The following is a 21,595-nucleotide window of genomic DNA, read 5'->3' as shown; positions in this document are numbered from 1 at the left end:
CGGGTGGTATTTGTTATAGAGTCAGTGCCAGCTCCCAGGCTTGCTCAGTCAGCAAATCTAGGTTTGCCTGTGCCCAATAATCAGTAATCATTTGAAGAGCGTAAAAAAGACACACTGTAGGTAGATGAAAATGGCGATGCATAATATTGGCAGCACACTAAAGCACAGTTGCAGAGGAGATGTTTGTGGTCTTAGTACTGCTGTCTTTGTGCTATGCTCTGTCTTATAGCTTGTGAGAGTAGTAGTCTTCTCACCCAATTTCGCCATTGGTTTTGGCAAGTGGTTGACAAATTGAGCAGGAAAGAGAAACAAGAACTGGTCAGATGTTCTTTTGTTTGTTTCTTACTCACATTTTAATGTAGACAAATAATCTATGTAGTTATATTTCTGGACTTCAAGTCCTGCTTTGCCTTCAAGTGAGGAAGGCTTCCAACCTCTTCCTACTGTCACCATTCGGCCACCAGATGATCATCATCTGCCTACTGCAAACACTTGCATTTCAAGACTCTATGTTCCACTCTACTCATCCAGACGTATACTGAGAACAAAGCTTCGAGTTGCCATAAAAACAAAGGGATTTGGATTTGTGTGAATTTCTATTTCTTGAAGTTTATTTGGACTGAACTGAGAGTTGTGTTGTGTTGTGTACTGGTGATGTGTTGCTATCTTGTTGTTGGAACACTGAAGACATTTCAATGTAAAGTGCATCTGAGACAATTGTGTGTAATGTCTGATTATTGCCACCATGCATATTACATTCAAGTGTTTTGTAGTTGATAAAGTCCCACTGTCTGTATTGTATGTCCATCGTTTTATCAATAAATCTATTAAGCAGAAATCCTTCTTCTTGCTGGAGCTGTTTATGTATACACCTGCACAACACGAAAAGAAGGAATGGAACTGTGCCCCTCCACACAGTTGTGAGTATCACGATAATTGTTATGTTATGTTGCTGACAGTATAGAATATGCTGACAGTGAAGTGGATTGGCACAGCATGGCTTCCTCACTTGAGCAAACCTGTGTAACTTGTAACATTTGTATGTTCTTTCCAGAAGTGGTTCATACTCTTAGAGTCTATGTCGCTGCTTGAATCAGTTTCTGCTAGCAGGGCAGTTAGGAGAAGCACCCTTGTATTCTAGTCTGCTGTAGTATGTACAAGAGCTCACTAAATTGAAGTAACCATGCAGCCCCTCCCCCTTTTGACTCCCGTTGGCGGATTATGTCATTGTGTCTGATTTTGCCTTGATTATCTTCATCATATCTAGAACATGATGCTCTGAGCCATTCAATCTCATCTCTTCACCATTTACTAGGTAAAAGAGTCAATCATAAGTTATTGTTGTTGATATGATGTAGAAACACAACTCACCAAATTTGACTTGCACAGTTGGGGCTGACTCATCATTAACCACTCGAGTTTCTACAATGCATTTTGGATTGCTTTCTTTCATTGAATCTGAACTGACTCTTCTCAATAATTCTCTAGCATAAGAATACATGCTAACGCACCAATAAAATAGTGGACACTGTTGGTGCAGGCATACAAGTAGCAATGTTTTAAGTTCGTAGCCTGATCATTCGTTTCACGTTACTAGACTATACGTAGCTACATTGTAATGAAATGAATTAATTCTTTGCTATCTAGAAACAGCTACTGCAGTTGATCTGTCTAGCTATAGCTGAAGGTAAAGCAACAGTCTTCAATAATCTGCAATGTGCCTAAGTGTATTCTTTCCAGTGTGACTGTACGCGTAAAGACTGCATGCGTAAAGACTGTACGTATACACTGTACCAGCAGCTGCAGTCTCTTTAGCTAACTTGACATGCTAGACAGCTGCTGCATGATATCAGGTGAATAGTTATATAATTTAACTTGCCACGTGTGTGCTAATAATTAAATAAATGATACAAATACCTGGTACTTTGAGAAAAATTAAGGAACGTGTCGAGAAAACACACTCTATAGCTAGCTAGTTGTCAGATCTAGATGAGTTTGAAGTACAGTGTACGTTTCTTTCACCGAGAAAAACTAACCCTAGAAAGAGATCACAGTCTTACCTTACTGATGATGCATTAGAATTGAATGTGCAAAAAGAGACGATTATCTTAGAGATATGTTTCAAACTAAATCCTCGTACACTTGCCATAGATAGTGTACGTACTCTACTTCAGATCCGGGCTATTCGATCAAGGCGGTTCTTTGTTTGAGCTTTCGCGTGGGTTGTAAGTCCTGCGCTTTCACATGTATTGCAGACAGGAATTTTATGACAGTCAACGCCGTCACCCACAAGTTGATAGGGAATTGCGGCAATGTGGAGATTTTCGTCAAGATTCACGCCATCACTTTGACAATTATGGGTATCGAGACATGCGATGGCACTCTAGAAGTCGCTCTCGAGATCGCTACGCCAACCGAAGAAGAGATTACTTATATGACTGCGGAGGAAAGTGGAGAAATAGGAGTCACGTGACATCAAACTGTCGGCCGTACTTTCGCACGGGACCACCGAGAAGCCGCTGCCACAAATTTTATGTGAGCGATTTTTTCCCACTGACACAATACATCTATATTTTGAGCTTCTGAACCATGTCGCCCGATAGTTGAGCCAGCGCACTTCAAATGCTACTTGATTAATAATAATTAATTGTTATTATTAATTTTTGGTTTTGCCTCCTGGCCTTTCTTTTAGTACAGAATAGTGCTTGGGTCGAATTATGAACACTATGGTGTGTTGGAGCTCTTACTGAAACGGCCATTGAACTCCCACAAAAATACAAATGACCATGCCAGAGGTTCTCATGGTAGTGCTAACTGTTCTAATTCTGTTAGTGTTTTTGTTTCTTAAAAAACCTTTTTTTGAACGGAGAAATTGGGCTTCCAGCTTGGGCATTCCATCTGGAGCGATGATGATGCACATGTAATGTTTGTAATGCTGAAGAGAGTTTGAGTTTGGAAAACTCTACTGAACTTGATCAGACACAGAGACACACTACAGACATCCCGAATACTTGTTTGACTTGGAGCTTGTACAATGGGAGGATGCAGTAATTGATGCTTCATCAACCACTGTTTTAGCTAACAGATTTTAATTCTTAGAGGCAAGTGATAAAGCACACAGCATGTTTTTGATCTCTGCTCGTTTTTTAGACCTGAATACAACAGTATTGCAAAATTTGTAAAAAAGCTATTCATACTTTATCATTGCTTCATGAAGGTGGAATGCCCCCAAGTTGGAAGCTTAATTTCTACCAATAGAATTAGGGCAGTTGTCATGATGATTAGAGTGTCACTTGTATTTTTATGGAAGTTGCTTTTTGATTATGTTAAGCTGATGATAGACATTTGTTTTGGCTACTTTCTAATGATATAGGGATGTGGGGGTATTTTAGGTTGCATTGCTATGCCTCTGAGCTATAGGCATAGAAACTGCTTTTCAACATGCTAAGCTTATTGCCATAATGAAACAAAGCAGGCATGGCATTATAGTTTATTATACCCTCAGGTTAGTTTATGTCAATCATTGGTGGATATCGATTTGGGATTTCTCTGAAAGAGGGACCTTGATGGAGGGATGCCAATGGACTCCTACCACTTGTGGTTTGGTTAAACAGTTACTGGTATGCAATAGATTATTAATTGATATCTCTGAATGCCCGTGATAACAATGTTAGGCTTCTCCTAACTTGAAACAGAGTGTTAGTTGCACATCTATAATTACATTACTGTAGTGCAGTAAGACTTGCATGAAGTGGGTGCACACACTCTTTACCCCTCACATAACTACTTCTAGTCATAATCTTTTGTCTCAGCTAGGTGAAATATGCTTATATTCTACACCTTCTGGCTTGTGTCTGATGCTAGCTTAGCCTGCAGTGTTCTTGTGTTAACTTGTAGGCAGAGCAATTTGTATTTTGTTATGTTCATTGCTAGCTGTATATATTTTATACTCATGTTAGTTGAGTTAGAAATTGAGCTGCTGTTACATGCGTGTTTGTGTTGGTGAAGTGACATCTGGTAATAGCTACATATAGTTTGACTGTTGCTTACTTGATAAGCTAATAGTGCATGTGTGGGTATTAGGTCTGCACGTTGTGTCAGCTAGCCTCGGTATTAGCTAGATAGATCAACATATTGAAAGCAATGTAAGTTATGCAAACTGCTAAGGTGCACTTCACTTTAGGTGAGTATTCAATTCTTGTACAGGTTTTATAGCTTTGGAAAGACAGGGCAGAATGAAAAATGATGTAGAATTATTAATATTATTTTAGAATATTGTACTTTTTGTCGCACTCAGAAACCTGGCAAACTAACATGAAGACAATCTACACACACTTGCTTATACAGAAAATTACTAAAGACGAACACGTTAGTATCAATATAGTGAAAACAAGTCAGTCAACGTTGCAGTCCTGCTAGAAGACTCCAGAGGCCATGGATGGGCCAAAACTGCTGCAGCATGTCTTCTTTCGGACATAGCAGACAATATGATTCCAAATATTCTGCCTGATCGATTGTTGTGATAACACTTTGTGCGACATCCACAATATATTAACTCCCATTCTTGACATGAAGCAATAATGAATGATACCTGTGATCCATTGAGCATAGATGAAATAGGTGCAAAAATATTATTCTTAGATCTCAACAGTGATGACAGTTGTTGAAAAATGTTGTGCCACAACTGATTAAACAACTGGGCGCAAGGTATACCTGCTTTTGATAAGAGAAACTGAATGTTCTGTACCAGATCCAACATTTTGGTATTTAAGTGATGTTTGATATTGGTGATGTTTCCCCTGCAATATTAATAAGGAAAGTTGTTACTAGTAGCGTTCTCATGATGTACATTTCTTTCTCGACTTGAAGTATTTGCCTGTAACCTTTCTACCTTTTGAGTCTTGGCTAGGATTTTCTTGAGATACTGTAGTGGTTGATATTGTGTGTTCTAGGAAATCTGACTATATCTGAAGGAATGCAACAAAATTTGTGCTGCATGACTATCTTTTATTGTTTAATTAACCACAAGAGTTAAGGTAATGCTATGGTAAGTAGAGAGCAGGCGACATTTCCTGACTTGCTGACAGCGCATGTATAACTGCCTGGTAGAAAAGAGCTTGGCAAATGTCTTCTTCTGTGCTGAATAGGGGGACTGGACGTGAATTTTGATGGTCTGCTAAAATATCATTTGATTATTTTGTATGTGAATAGTCAGCATATAGTCAGTAAATAGTTGGAATCCTGACATGGTGTATGAGCCTAGTACTAAGGTATGTGCAAATTGATTTTTATTTTGTTGTGTGCATATTGTGGTGAACGGAAACTGTAACAAAGAGATTCGAGTCGCCTTACTATAGCACTGTACACTACTAGTAACTACACTACCAGAGTACAAAGCAAGTTAGTGGGCGTTGTCATGGGCACATCCTGTGAAGGCTGACTATTCTGGTGTAGCGGTCACATGGCCGGTGTGCTGTTGACAAGGCCCTTCCCTCTGCCCTTGTTCTGGCTCGCTATTGGGTGGCTGCTAATCACTTATGAAAGCATACCAACATAACCCAAAACGACGAAGGTTCCAGTCGCGTAGTGGCTGTCTTTTGTTTGCTCGCTGTGTTGTGTTTCTTCCTTGGCTTTGTCTGTTTTGCCCCCTTTTCTTGTTCGCGGTCGCTATCGTTTCTGATCGCGTTTTCACCCTGCGATGCCGAGCAATTGAGCCGTTGGGATTTGCGTCATGTCTGGAGCGGAAATTCTTACCCAGAGAGCCCCTCTGAAACAGAATGGTCCCAGTAGCACGTCAGTTTCTGATCTGACTGCCACGCAACATTCAAACGGCGCCAACGGACACTTGTGCGATCAATCCAACGCCGCCACTGCTCTTAGCTCTTCTAATTCTTCTTCTAACCGTGTGGTCGTCCACCTCGTACAGAACGGTTCTACTTCTCATTCTACTGGGCAAAGTCACGTCGCTTCCGGTTCAACGTACAAACAGAATGGATACAACACTTCCACCACCTCCGTGTTGGCTACGTACGGCCAGAAGACCAAAGAGGTGTCGAGACGCCACCACGTTCGTGACGATGAGGACGGTCATCTTATCTACCGTGCTGGAGATCGAGTTGATCGATGTATCGACATTTTTTATTCTTTTCGTGATCTTTCCGTGTTGCTGCGTGGTCTGCATGTTTGTAGACGTCGGCTAGTTGCCTTGTGAAGCCTAGTGGGTAGCCAGGCGCTGATTGTCGATTCTTTACTGTTTCAGACGAAATCAAGTCAACGTTGGGTGAGGGAACCTTTGGCAAAGTCGTGGAATGTGTTGATCGGTGAGTTGTTGGATTCGAGTTGTCTCTTGTTCGCATGACACATGTAGCGCACGATGTTGTTGTGCTGAGAGTCACGGTCAGAAGGATAAGTGCAAGTTGTCTAGCCAGCCTTGCCGTCGAAGTTGCGTTGCGCCGTTGAAGTTGCGTTGCGTCGCGTCGTAGAGCCAGTCGTTGCAGGCGAGTTCGTTGTGAAACACTGATTTTTTTCTGTGTTTGCAGAAAAACCAACAAACGGATGGCTCTAAAGATTATCAAAAACATCGAGAAATACAGGTAGGGAATGTTGACTGGCGTCATTTGGTCGAGCGCATGAACGTGACGGTGCATGAAAGAAGCCATAAATTTTGCCACACAGGATGTTAATGTTGCAGAATGAAGACTATGAATGGCGTAGTGACGTGCTCATAATGGTCTTGCCTTTTCTTTTCTTTGTTATTGTAGAGATGCGGCCAAAATTGAAGTGCGAGTATTGGACAAACTTCAGCAGAAAGATCCATGCGGAGAGAAGTAAGTTTCAAGTAGCTGTAGGCTATGCGTGTTGTCCTAATTGTGTTGTCATATATGCGTACAAAATGAGCCCTTGTATGGTCAGGGATTGTTACATTGAGTAGTGGTCATGCTTACTTCCATCACGCAGTTTTCCTTGTTGTGATGTAGGTGTTTCATCTTGTTTGATTGATTTCAGCTTATGTGTGCAACTACGGGATCGGTTTGACTATTATGGCCATATGTGTTTGGTCTTTGACATGTTGGGACTAAGTGTTTTTGACTTCTTGGTAAGTTAGCTTATTCTTGCATATGGGTTTGTACTGTCTTCCTGATCATTATGTATTGTTGTTTGGCTTTAGAAAGACAACAGTTATCGGCCATATCCTCTCCATCAAGTACAACACATTTCTCATCAACTCATCAAGGCAGTTGCATGTGAGTGCAGTGTTTGTGTGTTGATTTGGTGGTAGCTGCATGGTGTCTTGAGAGAAACTGGTTTGTTCTGGAAGTTGATTTTTGTGTTTTCATCTAGTCTTGCACAGATATAGGCTCACGCACACTGACTTGAAACCGGAGAATATTCTCTTTGTTGATTCTGGAAGTGAAACAACACATGATCCTGTAAAGGTGAGTGAGGTATACTGCATTGACTGAAGTCATGGTACAGCAAGTATCGTTTTGTAGAAACAAGATGTTCGAGTAGTGAAGAATTCAGAGATTAGACTTATTGACTTTGGTTCAGCAACATTTGATGATGAGCATCATAGTACAGTGGTATCAACTCGACATTATAGAGCACCAGAAGTCATTCTTGGTGAGTTCTAAGCACTTTATGTGACTGGTTGTAGTGAGATGGGAATTATAAGAGTGATGAAGGTTGTTATTGTTATGAGATTCATAAGTATTTGTGATAATTAACAGTTTGATTATACCTACATATAGATATCTTTGTATTATTGGTTCATGACAGCAGTCAAAGTAATTCTTGTCATGGTAATTATTCTTCAGGAAGAAACTTTGAATAGTGGAGAATGCTTTATGAAGATGCAGCATTTGTCATCATTTATCAGTGCTACTGATTTGTTTTTTGGGCCCCAGGAGAAGTCTTGGAAATTACGTTGTTATACGATTGGGGTAGTCTTTAGGTTATGTGTATAATATATGTTAAAGTATTTGAGGTAGATTATATTTGGTAGTTTTTCTGCTATTTTCATGGTTGTGCAAAAGCAGTTCCATACAATCCAATGGCTAAATGGTTAAAATCCCCTTTTAACAAATATCTAAAAGTCTCGATATTGTAATAGGATTAAGGCAGGTATGGTTGTGTTTATACTTGTGTAAGGTTAATGTTCACACTTGTGTAAGGGTTAGTGTTCATACTTGTGTAAGGGTTAGTGTTTATACTTGTGTAAGGGTTAGTGTTTATACTTGTGTAAGGGTTAATGTTCATACTTGTGTAAAGGTTACTTAGGGCGTGTTTGATTACGGTTCTACAACTAGAATTAATGGGGTGGAGGGCGGACGGGGGGGGGGGGGGGGGGAGGACAGGGATGAATGAATAACTTGCATTCGATTTGCTAGAATTCTAGTTCTGGAACTGCCGGAACGATTCCAACAGTTCGAACTCTGAACCTGGAACTGCGGCATGATCACGCCCTATTATCGTCAGACTACCCGGATGTTTCCGCGAGAACTTACACCTGACACTACCATCGACCTGTTCCTGACTTCAAGTGAGATTGTAAGTCAGGATTGGAGACCATCAGGAGTTTCTAGCATCTCAATTGAGCAGTCACCGTGCCCGGAATCTAGCGAAGACGTTACTTTAGTTGTCCTGCGGCGGTGTCAATTGGTTTAGACCAGAGACTGAACCGAACTGCTGCAACGATAGCCACTTTGTCAACGGTTTCTGCCATTACGTTGAATCTGCGCATGCTCGTGCATAGTGCGATTCTGAAAGCAGAATTAGCATTCAATTTAGCCTCTAGTTCTGTCAGTTCTAGCAGTTCTAAGACACACCCAGTTTCAGTTCGAGAACCGTAAATCGAACGCGCCCTTGTTATGCTATAGTCATTGTCTCTCTCCAAGAGGTCAAGTAATTGGTGCCAATAGTTTTGTAATGAAATTTGTATATGACTTCTGTAAGAAGCATTTTAGACTGCATATCTAGTCATCATCAAAAGGAAACTGCAATGCAAAAATCAAGAATTCTTTTATGTTGGAAATCGATAGTTCTAGTTGCATACATGACAGGAAAATAGTTTAGATGTTTTAAGGTCGGAAAAATTTAATTGTAAAATCAATTAGATTGTTGGAAAAGACGCTTTGAGTCTGTTTTGAGTGTGGCTCGTCTTACAGATCTGGAAGATGATACCGTAGATCTAGTATATTCGTATGCAGTTTTAAGTTTACGATAGCAATCTTACGATGAAGATGTTTCAGTAATAGTTTTGTTGATCAATTGGTGTTTGCTGTTGTGTTACAGAATTGGGTTGGTCTCATCCATGTGACATGTGGAGTATTGGTTGTATTATGTATGAACTTTACACAGGGAATACTCTATTTCAGGTTGGCAGTGTGCTGACAGCCTGTCACAGTTGTGATTAGATAAAATTGATATTTTAATAGACTCATGATAATCTTGAACATCTGGCAATGATGAATGCTATTCTGGGACTAATGCCATTGCGAATGCGCAGGGCAACGAAGTATTTTGTTGTGTTGTCTTTGTGAGCAGTGATATAAATATGATGTTTATTTGATCAGGAAGACTAAGTATTTCCGTAAAGACGAGTTAGACTGGGATGAACGCAGTTCTTCTGGAAGATATGTCAAACAGCATTGTAAGAAACTGAAGGTATGTATAGTGGATGGATGAAGATGGTGAGTGTTGAATCATTGATCTTTTTTTGTGTTTGTTTCAGAAATACTGCAAAGGTACAGAACGTGCACATGTAGAACTGTTTGATTTAATTGGAAAATTGCTGGACTTTGAACCAGCTAAAAGAATGATTGCTGCTGAGGCATTACAACATCCATTCTTTCATGTTCACATTCCTCCGTCGTTATTGTAGAATTGAACTGATTGAGTATTAGTATTGATTGTATAGGGCAATAGAAGACATACTGATTTGTTGGACAGAAATGTAAGATGTGGGAACAGTGTATAGAGCTATTTATGCGCTATGCCCTGAGTTTTACTGTTGCATACTATTTATACCATCAATTTAGAATTGTAATATACTACGTGCCCAGATGTAACTGTAAAATGCATAAGTACATGTACAATACATTGTACATGCAGTTTACTTAAAAATAACTACATTGTCTTCGTTAAATGGCCAGCTCACAAATGCATAAACGTGCACAAAAACAATAGAAACAAGTTTGACATCTAAATGTGCCTTTCGGTCAAATGTTTCTTAGGTCAGCCTGTCGTCCTACTGAATGGGCATATATCACGTGATTCATTTCTGGCTGCTGGTTCTGTGATCATACTAATTAACTTTGCTGGGTTAGGACACGTCTGCTTAGAAATCGGCTAGCTCATTTCCTGGTTGCAGATAACTTGCAATTGTGGTGTCTGCCAGATTCTGTAGTAGATCTAAATGTAAAGATATGCCCAAAGACTCATTACAGCAAAGGAACAAATTTAATTAGTTAAAAGTGCAATAAATATCATGCATGCAGATACCCACTGATTCTTAACATTTATTAGATAAAATTATAGCCCGGATTATCCGGGATGCTGAAATGCTATTACATGTTTGGAGTCTTTACAGACATGGACGACGGTAAGAAAGTCTCTAGACTGCAGAGAAAACTCGAGCAAGCCATAGAAGGTCGCTTAAGTGTAAGATGATTAGCAGTTGCTATGTTTTGAGTTGGTGATCATCAAAGGTGTAGGTATTGTTGATAGGCATCTAAAGCTTTACGATATCTTAACGATCTGTGTGATATTCGTATGACTGTCTACCTATTACAGGTAAGTATTGCTAGGGTATATGTGTACGCGTGTACTGTCAGTTCTAATTATTTTGACTGTACGTATATGCTACACGGTGCTGAGTTCCTAGTAATTGCCAGGTGCGGTACAGTACCTGTACAGCAATTCAGAGTTTGTTATCTAAACATCGTCTATGTGATGTTGTGGTCACTGTGTGCAGAGGCGTCGGAAGTAACTGGTACGGTGTTACAGTGATATGTGTTCCCCCGGGTTACAAGTTTCCCCGCACATATATCACTTAGTGTCTTCTGTGTCCCCACACACATATCACTGGACTGTCTACATCAGAGATACGGCAACAGCGCATGCTCCAACCATTCAAAATTTAATTTTAATTAAGTTAGATAATTGAAAGATTTTAATTGTTTTTCCTGTAATAGCATTATTTAATTGATAGTCTAAATTCAAGTAGCAATGCTAGAATTCATTGGAAACACAGCACTAGGTGTGTTTACCTAGTGCATGTAGTACAGTACACTTACCACTTCTTTAATATTAGTTGTGTGCTGCGTGCGTGTGTGCTTGCGTGTGCGCACGTGTGTGTGTGTGCATGCATGTGTGTGCTTGTGTGTGTGTGTGTGTGTGTGTGTGTGTGTGTGTGTGTGTGTGTGTGTGTGTGTGTGTGTGTGTGTGTGTGTGTGGTGTGTGTGTGTGTGCATGTGTGTGCATGCGCGTGTGTGTGTGTGTGTGCGTGTGTGTGTGTGTGTGTGTGTGTGTGTGTGCGCGCATGTGCGTGTGTGTGCATGCGTGTGTGTGTGTGTGTGTGTGTGTGTGTGTGCGTGTGTGTGTGTGCATGTGTGTGCATGCGTGCGTGCGTGTGTGTGTGTGTGTGTGCGTGTGTGTGTGTGTGCGTGTGTGTGTGTGTGTGTGTGTGTGTGTGTGTGTGTGTGTGTGTGTGTGTGTGTGTAGAACAACAGCTATATATTAGCATGGGGAGTGCACACAAAACACTAGGGATATGTGTGCGGGGAACTTGTAACCTGGAGAAACACATATCACTGTAACAATGGTCTAGTGCGAGCTAAGTTGGCATTTTTCTACAAAACTAGCGCACGCTAAAGAGGTCTCATTTCAACAATTAGAACACTGAAAACTTGCCAAATAATTTCTTTGCTCCTCACTAACATCTGTGAGTCTAAAAACTGAAAGCTCTGAATATTGAGCAACTTGATGACCTCAAACATTTGACACTTTTTGTGTATGCAGCACAGTGTAATAGAACATACATTAGTTATTTAATCACTTTCCTTTGAAGTGGAAGTATATGCTAATGGACAACTGGCAAAAGTTCATATTTTGAAAAGAGGTACGACCATGGTTGTACCAGTCGCACCACTTCCTACGGTTATGGTGTGTACCTAAAGTATCTAGAAGGTACCTATTGGTGTAAATGACTGCAATATAAGAATAAGTATTGTGTGTCCAGAAGAAATTTTTCTAAGACCCTGTCTGCCTTTACATCTGGCTATACACTTAGTACTAAATTTACTGGTTAATGCATGTTAGTCAAAATTTTAGGTGTGCTTACATGTACATTACATGACATGAACTAGGTCTTTGGAATTGGTACTTGAAAAAGGCAGGTGGATGGCCTTTTCTTTTTGAATATTTGAAGGGGAATACTAGTTAAAATGGAAAACATTGTTGAGACAAGTGTCAGTGAGAACTGACACGAAACACAGTGATTTGTTATTGCGGAGAACATGCACGTATAGGTATAGCAGTATCGTAAATTTCTTTGTAAAAGCGAAGTGGTCTCACTTTAATTGCATTTTGGCGGCAGTCGTTGGTCGTCAAACCACCAGGAGTTTGAACCGGTTTGCACAATCTAGTCTCGTGGGAATGGCACGTAGCAACCTGGAGAGTTGTACAGCTATTACACTTACACCTGCATTGTGACATCACAAACCATCATGTCTGTTTTTGGCTCAAATCAATGTCATTTCCGGTTGATCGTATGTACCAACACTCATCTCAACACAGCACAGTACATGTAGGAAGGGCTCGCCAAGGCTTGCCTCAATAAGATGGGGTTGGACATCTAAACGGTATGACATGGTCATCAAATACCATATTTGTATTAAATGCCGCCTTTATATAAATTCCGCTCTCAAATAAACGCCTATTTTTTTAAACCTTATCTTTGCAATAAGTATTAAGAGACACCCCTTTTGAACAAACATGCACTTTATTTAGCAGCAACTTTTCACATTAATTTGAGAACCTTTGTTATGTGAATAAGAAAATAATGTGTTAATTCTGTGATTGCTCTGTTTTACAGTTGATTATAGTACAGTAGTCTCTTTTTTTATGACAACTCTAAGAGCCTGTAAGGACTTGTCATGAAATGAAGGTAGTCTCTGATGAAGGGTAGCTGCCATACAAATTTGTAGGTCAGGTGCTTGACCAAACTTGTTGTAGAGATTGCACATCTGAGGAGTTGAACGGAACGATGGACTACTAAATAGACGATATTTGGGGGCGAGCGGAGCTTCTAGAGCATGCGCAATCTCGAGGGTAACACGCACCTTTCCCTGATCTCGCTGTACACAAAGTTTACTTTTCTGGGTCTGCTTCTGAACCGTAGATCATCTTGCTGTTGATTAGGCATTGTAAGTAAGTTCACTACTTACCATTTTGTGCATCTTGTGAGAGACTTTGCCTGAGTAGAGACGCGTGGGAAGCCATTTCTTGAGTACGGCTTCTCGAGGGTAAGAGACTGCTGTTTAAACTGAAGTCGCCTGATTCACACTCTGAACAGATATACGTGGAGTGGAAAGACAGACTACTCATCGCCTAGCAATGGATTAGTTTTGGCGAGTGAAATCATGCCACCCGGGAATCCATTTGGGGTAACCAGACATGAAGGACGTTCCGCGTTGTTTCTGCCATGGGCAGTCTAGCTTGCTTCTGTATATATGTGATTGGCCAAGTCGAAGTTGTTACTGTGATAACTTGCACTCGATTGGTACAGTACACGTACTGTATAGCTACAGTCTGTTTACAATTAGCCCTGCAGTCTGCGAGTTCCAGCAACAGTTATGTCTGAAGTAACACAACACATACGCACTATTCCATAGCTGTAATGTCTAAATCAGAAAGCAGAGGCTGTTGTACCTCATCCGCAGTTGATCAAGACACGTGTATTGTAGTGATCTCAAAAGTGAAGATGTTAAAATTTATTGTCGAGAATGTCACTGAGACAGAAGCTGATGGTTTACGTCGGATGATTGAACAGCAAGCAAATGAAATAGTGGAACTTCAAAACAAGATTAGAGTTCTCGAGTAAGACCTTGCATCTGCAAAGTCTGAGTTGCAAGGAAGGCATTCTTGTTCAACACACTGCCAAATGATAAAATCAAATTTTACACGTTTTGTGTCGAGAAATGTGCTTGATCGGTGTGGAGTTGGATTGAACCAGCAGCCAAGACTATCACTGTCTGTATAGCAAACAAAAAATCAGGCCAAGGTACATCAAGTGATGTAAGGTCATGATCTCACTGACTTCCATGAAGGGCATGAAGGGTTGGATAGGCTAGACAAATTTTTGTTGACTCTAGTTGAACAAGATACACAGCTCCACAGTTCAAGAACGCTAGATGAGGGAAACAAGAAATAATTAGTCCTACTCAGCCACACGGTGCGTCATGTTCGGTTACCCCGAGTGTGTTCCCCTACTGCAAACTCTTCACCTGACCAAACTTCCATCGCTAAGCAATGAGTAGTCTGTCTTTCCATTTCACGTATATCTGTTCAGAGTGTGAATCAGGCGGCTTCAGCTTGAACAGCAGTCTCTTACCCTTGAGAAGCCATACTCAAGAAATGGCTTCATACGCGTCTCTACGCAGGCAGAGTCTCTCACAAGATACATGAAATGGTAAGTAGTGAACTTACTTACAAAGCCTAGTCAACTACAAGATGATCTACGGTTCAGAAGCAGACCCGGAAACGTGGACTTTGTGCACAGCGAGATCGGCGAAAGGTGCGTGTTACTCTCGAGATTGCGCATGCTCTAGAAGCTCTGCCCCCAAATATCGTCTATCTAAATACTGTATACAACTATTAATTATTGTAGTATTATATTGCCATAGTTTGACAGCTGTTTGTGAAGGTTGCTATATGCCTTGTTCATTGAAATGCTCGTTGTCAAGGTAGATTCCTTGGCTATTGTCTTTAACACTTCCAGGTTATGAGCAGATCAATATACACATATGTTGTAGTGGAGTATACATTAATAGGGTATAGTCTTGTGTAGGCAGACTCTTTTCGCTGCGGCGAAAGGGTTTTGCTACGCGAGACTAGATAGGGTATAGGGTATTAGCAATGTGCTTAGCACTCTGGTTGTGATACATGTAGTATGAGACAGGTCTTTGGCATTGAGTTAGAAGTAAGTACTACTAGTAGTAAGGATGTGTATGGTAGAAAATGACAAATTATGTCAGATATTTATTTGTTTAACTAATTTGACTGTTGTCAATGGTCATGTGCAGGGGACAGGAGTGGGAAAGACAGTCAATAGGCTTAGTCGTTTAGATGGACAATTAGCTCAGACCGCAAAATCTTTGGTACGACAGTGGAGAAAGCTGGTAAAAGAAGGTGATGACAGTCAAACTTTGGCCAAGTTTCAGCAAGAAACAAACACATCAAATAGTAAAGATTGCAGGCAAAGTAAACTCAAGAGACAAAGGGTTGAAAGTACCTGTAATGACATCAACTTGAGTGTATCCAGCATACCAGGAAAAGATAATGATAATGCTTCATCTTTTTGCCATAAAAAGAAAAGAATTGAAGTTGGCACTGTTGATGAACCTGTTCCTATTTATACACCAAATCCTGGAACAATTAGAGGTTCAAGAAGTGAAGAAACAAGTATATATCAGAGGAAAAGAACAGGTAACATTATCAGTAAACAAGCAGATTTGACAGTAGTTGAATTTTGTATCCAACACAGAAGAAACATGCTCGAGGAATTTTGTTGAAAACCCATATTGTGGTTATGACCTTGCAATTTCCCATGTCTTTCTTTGTATCTGTTAGGATTTTGGAAGAATTGTAGTAAGGGCTGTCTGTAAGTTCTAAATGATGTTTTCGAACTACGTAGTATAGTGCAATAAAGTTACAGTGACACCATAATTTTGTGTGACATTGAGAAAACACTGATTGATTAAACTGTTTTTGAGAAATGTTTGGTTGATTTTCCTACAGCAAAGTCACTCAACTACTCAATACGTTACATTTTGCTATTTGGCAATTTATAGAGTTACGTTTGCTATTTGGCAGTTTTAGAGTTGCATAGTTGATGATTGAGCTATGAATTATAAAATTTATATTGCTATGAGTGATGACACCTGAGAATGTGGGGGAAAGTACAAAGTTATTACAGTGGGTGGAATAGCTTGATTTTAAAATTCAGCTAATGTGAGAAATGACACCCTTCATGTACTCGCACTCTTGTCTATTTACTTGAACTGAACAGCTGTGTATATTACATGGCAGTAAGGGTGACTTCAGTTTGTAGAGTAAAATTGTGTGCATTTTATACAAAAATTTACTATTTTTCCTGCCTATTTTAGTGTAGAAATCAATTGACAAGAGAACTAAAAGATGTTGTTTTATGCTAAGTGTACGCTGACAAGAAGCTTCACGAGTCATAATCGTGATAACTATCTTAATTACATAAAATCAATTGAGTGAGCATATGTACAAGGACAGACTGCTGCAGTAGGTTTGGTGACATACTGAGACGATCGATACAATATCTTCTGAGGGTAAACACTGAGCAAGCGCTCGAATTAGCGGCAAGTTGAAGTTGCTGGGTCTAAATTTGAATACAGCATCTTTCATTTATGCAGCAACACCTATACTTTTGTTAGTGTAGAAAGTAAAAAAATGTCTAATTTTAAGTTAGTTGGTTAATTAGAGTATTAATATTATATTGTTATAATATTCTATTGCTTTACAGCGGCTGTGGCTGATGTCAACTTCATGATTGGGTCATCACGCAGGTCTCTTTCTCTTGTTTATTCTGGGAGGAAGAGGAAAGGAGCAACAGGTAGCTTGAAGTATACTTATACACATACATAAAAACATGGCACACTTTTAGGGCTACACAAACACACACGCACGCACACACACACACACACACACACACACACACACACACACACACACACTTGTCCTGTGTGACGTTTGCCTCCAGGAGGCAACAAGTCCGATGGTGGAATAATGCAAACATCTGTGAACCGTCAACCCTTTTCTACTTCTGAACAATCTGAAACAGTGCGAACACTAGATTGCAGCCTGCTGTTCTCTTATAGGATTCTTTATCTCTTCCACACACTTGTGTCTCGCCTTATCACTGTTTTCTAAAGGTCCCGGAGCACATCTCACATTACATCCCTGACTGCCACCGGTGCACGCCCTCCCAGTCTTCCTCCACGCCTTCCCAGTCTCCTTTCTCCCTCCCTCCCTCCCTCCCTCCCTCCCTCCCTCCCTCCCTCCCTCCCTCCCTCCCTCCCTCCCTCCCTCCCTCCCTCCCTCCCTCCCTCCCTCCCTCCCTCCCTCCCTCCCTCCCTCCCTCCCTTCCTCCCTTCCTCCCTTCCTCCCTCCCTTTCTCCCTCCCTTCCTCCCTCCCTCCCTCCCTCACTTCTTCCTCCCCTCCTCCCCTCCCTCCCCTCCTCCCCTCCCTCCCGTCTCTCCCTCCCCTCCCTCCCTCCTTCCCTTCCTCCCTCCCTCCACCTCCACCTCCACCTTCCTCTCTCCCTCCACCTCCACCTTCCTCCCTCCCTCCACCTCCTCCTCCCTCCCTCCCTTCCTCCACCTCCTTCCCTCCACCTCCTTCCCTCCACCTCCTTCCCTCCACCTCCTTCCCTCCACCTCCTTCCCTCCCTCCCTCCCTCTCTTTCTCTTTCCCCTCTGCGACGTTTCAAACCACACGACACAATGCTCTCCGCCCAGCTCTTGACCTCACAGCGTCATCATACCATTTCTCCTTTGATACTTCAATATCTCTAAAGTCTCTTTTTATCACATCTCTCCGGCCCTGTCTCTTTTTTGGACCGAGGCAACCATCCAAATGAGGTTGATTTCAGTATTCTATGGTCTGGCGTTCTTGCCAGGTGTCCCAACCATTCCAAAGTTTCTTCTTCACTTTCTTAGATGAAGCCTCCTCATCTCCCCACCTCCTCCTCACTTTTGCCATTGTGATGGGCTCAGACCACTGTTGCCCGTTAGAAATGCCCAAGATACTTTTAATGCATTGATGGTGAAAGGTGTTCAGCTTTTTCTCTTGATTCAGAGAAGTACCCCACATTCTGCTCCATAAAGGAGCACAGACATAATACACGCATTGTAGATTTACACAGACATGCGCGCGCGCGCACACACACACACACACACACACACACACACACACACACACACACACACACACACACAAACACACCAGGTAAAACGTATCCTGTGTGAACAATGAATGGTTTTAGTTGTTCCTTCTCTATTCCAATTGTCAATGCAAGTTTTGACGGATAACATTGATGGTGAGTTGGTTTGCAGACAATGATGTAGAAATGTAGATCTAGATGTTCTTTACTATATTACAAAAGCGCTTGATGAAGTTGGTGGAGTTCCGTACAGCATTTTAAAGCCAGTCTTGTTGAAGTGAGATGATTTAATTATAATGGTCTTCCTTTTATGTTGTATTTTTGTTTGTTTGTTGTCATTATGTTTAGTATCTTGTATCTGTTATGTTTGTGCCCATACATTTTTTGCTAATTTGTTGACATTGTATGTGAATGTCAGTTTGAGTGTATGGATATGGAGAATTGTTGGTTGTCTCTAAATTCTAATAATTTAATTTCATACATGCAGATGCTCACCTTCTCAACTGTTTCATTTGGAAGAACGCAATCCGGTAATATACATAGTTCTGTTACTGCTGAATTGACTTTTTGTCAATTTTAGTGGTTGTAGCATTTTTTAGTTGATTGTGATGATTTGTGGAAAAGTCACTGCCAACGGGACTTTAAAAACTGTGAGCATGGTCAGGGGCAAACGTGGCGAGAACTGTATTTGGTGAGTTTATTGTTTTTGTTACGGATTTGGATATAGAGTCCTATATATTTAATCCTTTGTGCGTGCCCCATACTTGTATGCGTTGATGATTATTGTTATGCGTGATAATCAAATCATCTGATATCTTTAATTGTATTTTGCTTGGTCGTTGTAATGGATTTTGAACTATTAGTGCACAGAAGCGGGAATTATAAACTGTTTTATTAGATGCGACACACTGAACGCGAGGAGAAACTTAAATCGATTACGCAGAAAATTGGAAAGAATATGGAAACTTACCACAAAGAACAGAAAGGTGATTACGAGTACAAGAGCGTGTTTACACCGAATTTGATTGGGCTTGTTGTTAGCATAATGTGACAAAATGGTGTTCAGTTTAGCTCACACCACAAAGTTAGCGTACCCGGTCATACTGTTGTCGTTCTTCATTCAGTTGCACTTCAGCCGTGCACGTTAATAGAGTAACGGCAGTAGTAAACGGTAGTGCGTACTTATACTTTACTAATCTAAACTCATGGCTTGTTGGATATAATGAGTATATATAGGCTTTGCAACGCGTACAGTACGTATAATATATTATTTATATAATATATATTCTTTAGTGGCTAAAGGAGTGCAAGACATAACTGTTGTAACTATTTCTGCAACTGTCTCTACTATTTCGGGGAAAACGCTCTAAAATTGGTCCAGCATAAAGCCAAAGCTTGTTACGCTCTGTACAGTTTGACAACTATGAAATGCTGTCTTCCTTGCAATTATCCTTAGGATGCGCATGCTGTGAGTTGCAACAAACGAGCGGTTAAAACAACCTTCCACTAAGCTTTGCCAAGTCTTCATGACGGACTTCCAAAACTCCATCTTCTGATGTTGCTCCAACACGAATCGCTGCCTGTACTAAATGTGAAGGCTAGAGAGAATTTCGTACACACGTGCGCACGCGTATCCACCCAGGTACTCCACACCCACATCAACGCACCCTGACTGATGGCTTGATAGTATGAGGAGAATGTCGGTCTAGGTATTCTCTCGAGCTTTTGTATACAGTTCGATGTGTTGCAAATCAACGAATTGAGGAGAAAAATAATCGTTGTGACTGCTGTTTGCTTTTTTGTTTAGATAAGCAAGTCAAACTGGCGAAGGCGTCTTCCCTAAAGACGAGGAGATGTGAACATAGTGGGTTACACGTGGGCACCAGTAGAATGTCTTTTGGACATACAAGAAACACATCGAAAGGCATGCTATGCTTTTGTGGTTCATCTGTGAGAGTTTAATTCGCATCGTTTCATTTAGCTCACCCGATGATGACCAAGGTAAGGAAGATGGTCTCTACCCAGAGGATGAAAGGATGGCGTCCATGCTAAGATTTGTAGTTTGACTTTGTGTGCATCAAGTTAATTTCTTACGACAATGCAATATAGCTGCGATTAGATCATTGTACGATTCTTTATACATACGGCTAGTCCCTATAGAATCTCGTAAATATGAAGCAACTTCAATGTTAGGGTAGGCACTTTAATATAGAATACCCGTATACTCTCATTATCAGTTACGATTAGGGTTTGTCCCACCATTTAGCTCTAAAGAAAATACATGCAGCCAAACTCCATCCATTGCTGTCATTAAGTAAATAGAGTTCACAAGTGGCTGAGCACGCTTTACACTACTACCTATTTGGCGAGTTTTAGAGGGGTGGTGCGCATTCTTTAGGTGATCCGATAGCCTGTTTAGTGATGTTTAACGTAGTTACACAAAGTTGACTTCGCCTTGACCGCTTGAGCGCACTGGACGGCGGCGGTGAAGATGACAGACGACCCAGAGCCGTATGGCTCTGGTACAACCCATATAACAACTGCCGCCTCCTTGGTTTCCGCCGGACATGCGCATGTTTGCCAGCTCTACGCCCAGAGACAGATTTTTCCTTTCCCATGCCTGAGAGCGATTCGGGTTCAGCGTCTGGGTTGATTATCCAGCTGTTAGAGGATCAGCTGCGCGCAACGGTAGAGGCAGCGGTGCGATCCACGTTGTAAGGAGTGGTTTTAGATTTAATTAATAGGATTAGGTTTGTGGGGTTGGGAGACTTGGTCTCCCTGGAGAGCAGTCCGTTCCTGGTTAACCAGTTGTATTGTCGTTGACATGATTGTATTGATTGTTGTTGTCGTTGTGGTATAGTCAGTCATTGTTGTTGTTGTCACATCGAAACACAAGAACCCATATTAAGTCAACGAACAAATTTCAATATATAGAGAGATCCAGCTGCCATCATCCTGGAACATTCAAGGAAATCATCCTTGGAAAGATCAAGAGATACAGACGTAACACCAACAACAATGACCGTCTATACTAACTGACTTAGGGTGCGTTTCCACTAGTGCCTAAATCGGTATTATTAACAAGTGGTTTAAGGTAAACTGGTATAAGGATTGATCTGTTTCCACCTGCGTTAAACCAGTTATATTCTAAACCTAAACCGATTTCTTAGACCTACTTTGAAGTAGGGCCGTGTTTCCACTAGCTGCACCTTAAACTAGTTTAGCTTAAATGCATTTAAAACTAAACCAGTTCAAGAAAGCGACTGTTTCCACTAGGAACTTACACATCAGAGTTGTGCTAAACAAACCGTGTAGGAACGCCTTACTTTGAAGTATTGGGCTGGTCTGTCACCGTGTCAGGGCAACTGTTAGTTGTTTCTGATTCAGCATCTGCTAGT

General features: G+C 41.0%; 4 protein-coding genes across 7 annotated transcripts in view; 3 read left to right on the top strand and 1 right to left on the bottom strand.

Moving 5' to 3' along the window:
- LOC134195893 (E3 ubiquitin-protein ligase UBR5-like) overlaps window positions 1-717 on the top strand; it is a 31,232-nt gene extending 30,515 nt beyond the window's left edge. For all 3 annotated transcript variants that reach the window (XM_062664986.1, XM_062664985.1, XM_062664987.1), the window contains 2 exons: window positions 230-318; window positions 380-717. In XM_062664986.1, the coding sequence (XP_062520970.1) occupies window positions 230-318; window positions 380-592 (302 nt within the window). In that variant the 3' untranslated portion in view covers window positions 593-717. The remainder of the gene's footprint in view (window positions 1-229; window positions 319-379) is intronic.
- Window positions 710-2,181, bottom strand: LOC134195895 (uncharacterized). The gene is made up of 3 exons (XM_062664989.1): window positions 2,061-2,181; window positions 1,372-1,484; window positions 710-1,311 (listed from the first exon to the last, which is right to left on the bottom strand). The coding sequence occupies exons 1-3, from the start codon at window positions 2,147-2,149 to the stop codon at window positions 1,220-1,222; spliced, it is 294 nt and encodes a 97-aa protein (XP_062520973.1). The 5' UTR covers window positions 2,150-2,181; the 3' UTR covers window positions 710-1,219.
- A 441-nt stretch (window positions 2,182-2,622) lies between these two features.
- Window positions 2,623-10,128, top strand: LOC134195894 (dual specificity protein kinase CLK2-like). The gene is made up of 12 exons (XM_062664988.1): window positions 2,623-6,125; window positions 6,260-6,320; window positions 6,540-6,593; window positions 6,762-6,827; window positions 7,006-7,096; window positions 7,169-7,244; window positions 7,342-7,436; window positions 7,494-7,623; window positions 9,295-9,377; window positions 9,438-9,517; window positions 9,576-9,666; window positions 9,734-10,128. The coding sequence occupies exons 1-12, from the start codon at window positions 5,732-5,734 to the stop codon at window positions 9,881-9,883; spliced, it is 1,371 nt and encodes a 456-aa protein (XP_062520972.1). The 5' UTR covers window positions 2,623-5,731; the 3' UTR covers window positions 9,884-10,128.
- Window positions 10,129-10,479: 351 nt separating this feature from the next.
- LOC134195564 (elongin-A-like) lies at window positions 10,480-20,483 on the top strand. 2 transcript variants are annotated; one of them, XM_062664604.1, is made up of 11 exons: window positions 10,480-10,662; window positions 10,729-10,794; window positions 15,306-15,708; window positions 16,778-16,867; window positions 18,300-18,353; window positions 18,420-18,474; window positions 18,685-18,727; window positions 18,787-18,888; window positions 19,096-19,183; window positions 20,005-20,121; window positions 20,179-20,483. In XM_062664604.1, the coding sequence occupies exons 1-11, from the start codon at window positions 10,555-10,557 to the stop codon at window positions 20,247-20,249; spliced, it is 1,197 nt and encodes a 398-aa protein (XP_062520588.1). In that variant the 5' UTR covers window positions 10,480-10,554; the 3' UTR covers window positions 20,250-20,483. The 2 variants fall into 2 exon arrangements, with proteins under 2 accessions (XP_062520588.1, XP_062520589.1); XM_062664605.1 differs by having other exon boundaries at window positions 10,640-10,662; window positions 10,716-10,794.
- The last annotated feature ends 1,112 nt before the right edge of the window (window positions 20,484-21,595 follow it).

Source organism: Corticium candelabrum, chromosome 20, assembly GCF_963422355.1.
Source record: "Corticium candelabrum chromosome 20, ooCorCand1.1, whole genome shotgun sequence".
In the NCBI taxonomy this organism is placed as follows: domain Eukaryota; kingdom Metazoa; phylum Porifera; class Homoscleromorpha; order Homosclerophorida; family Plakinidae; genus Corticium; species Corticium candelabrum.
Note: the sequence above shows the minus strand (reverse complement) of the source record. Positions and strands in the feature narration are given on the sequence as shown.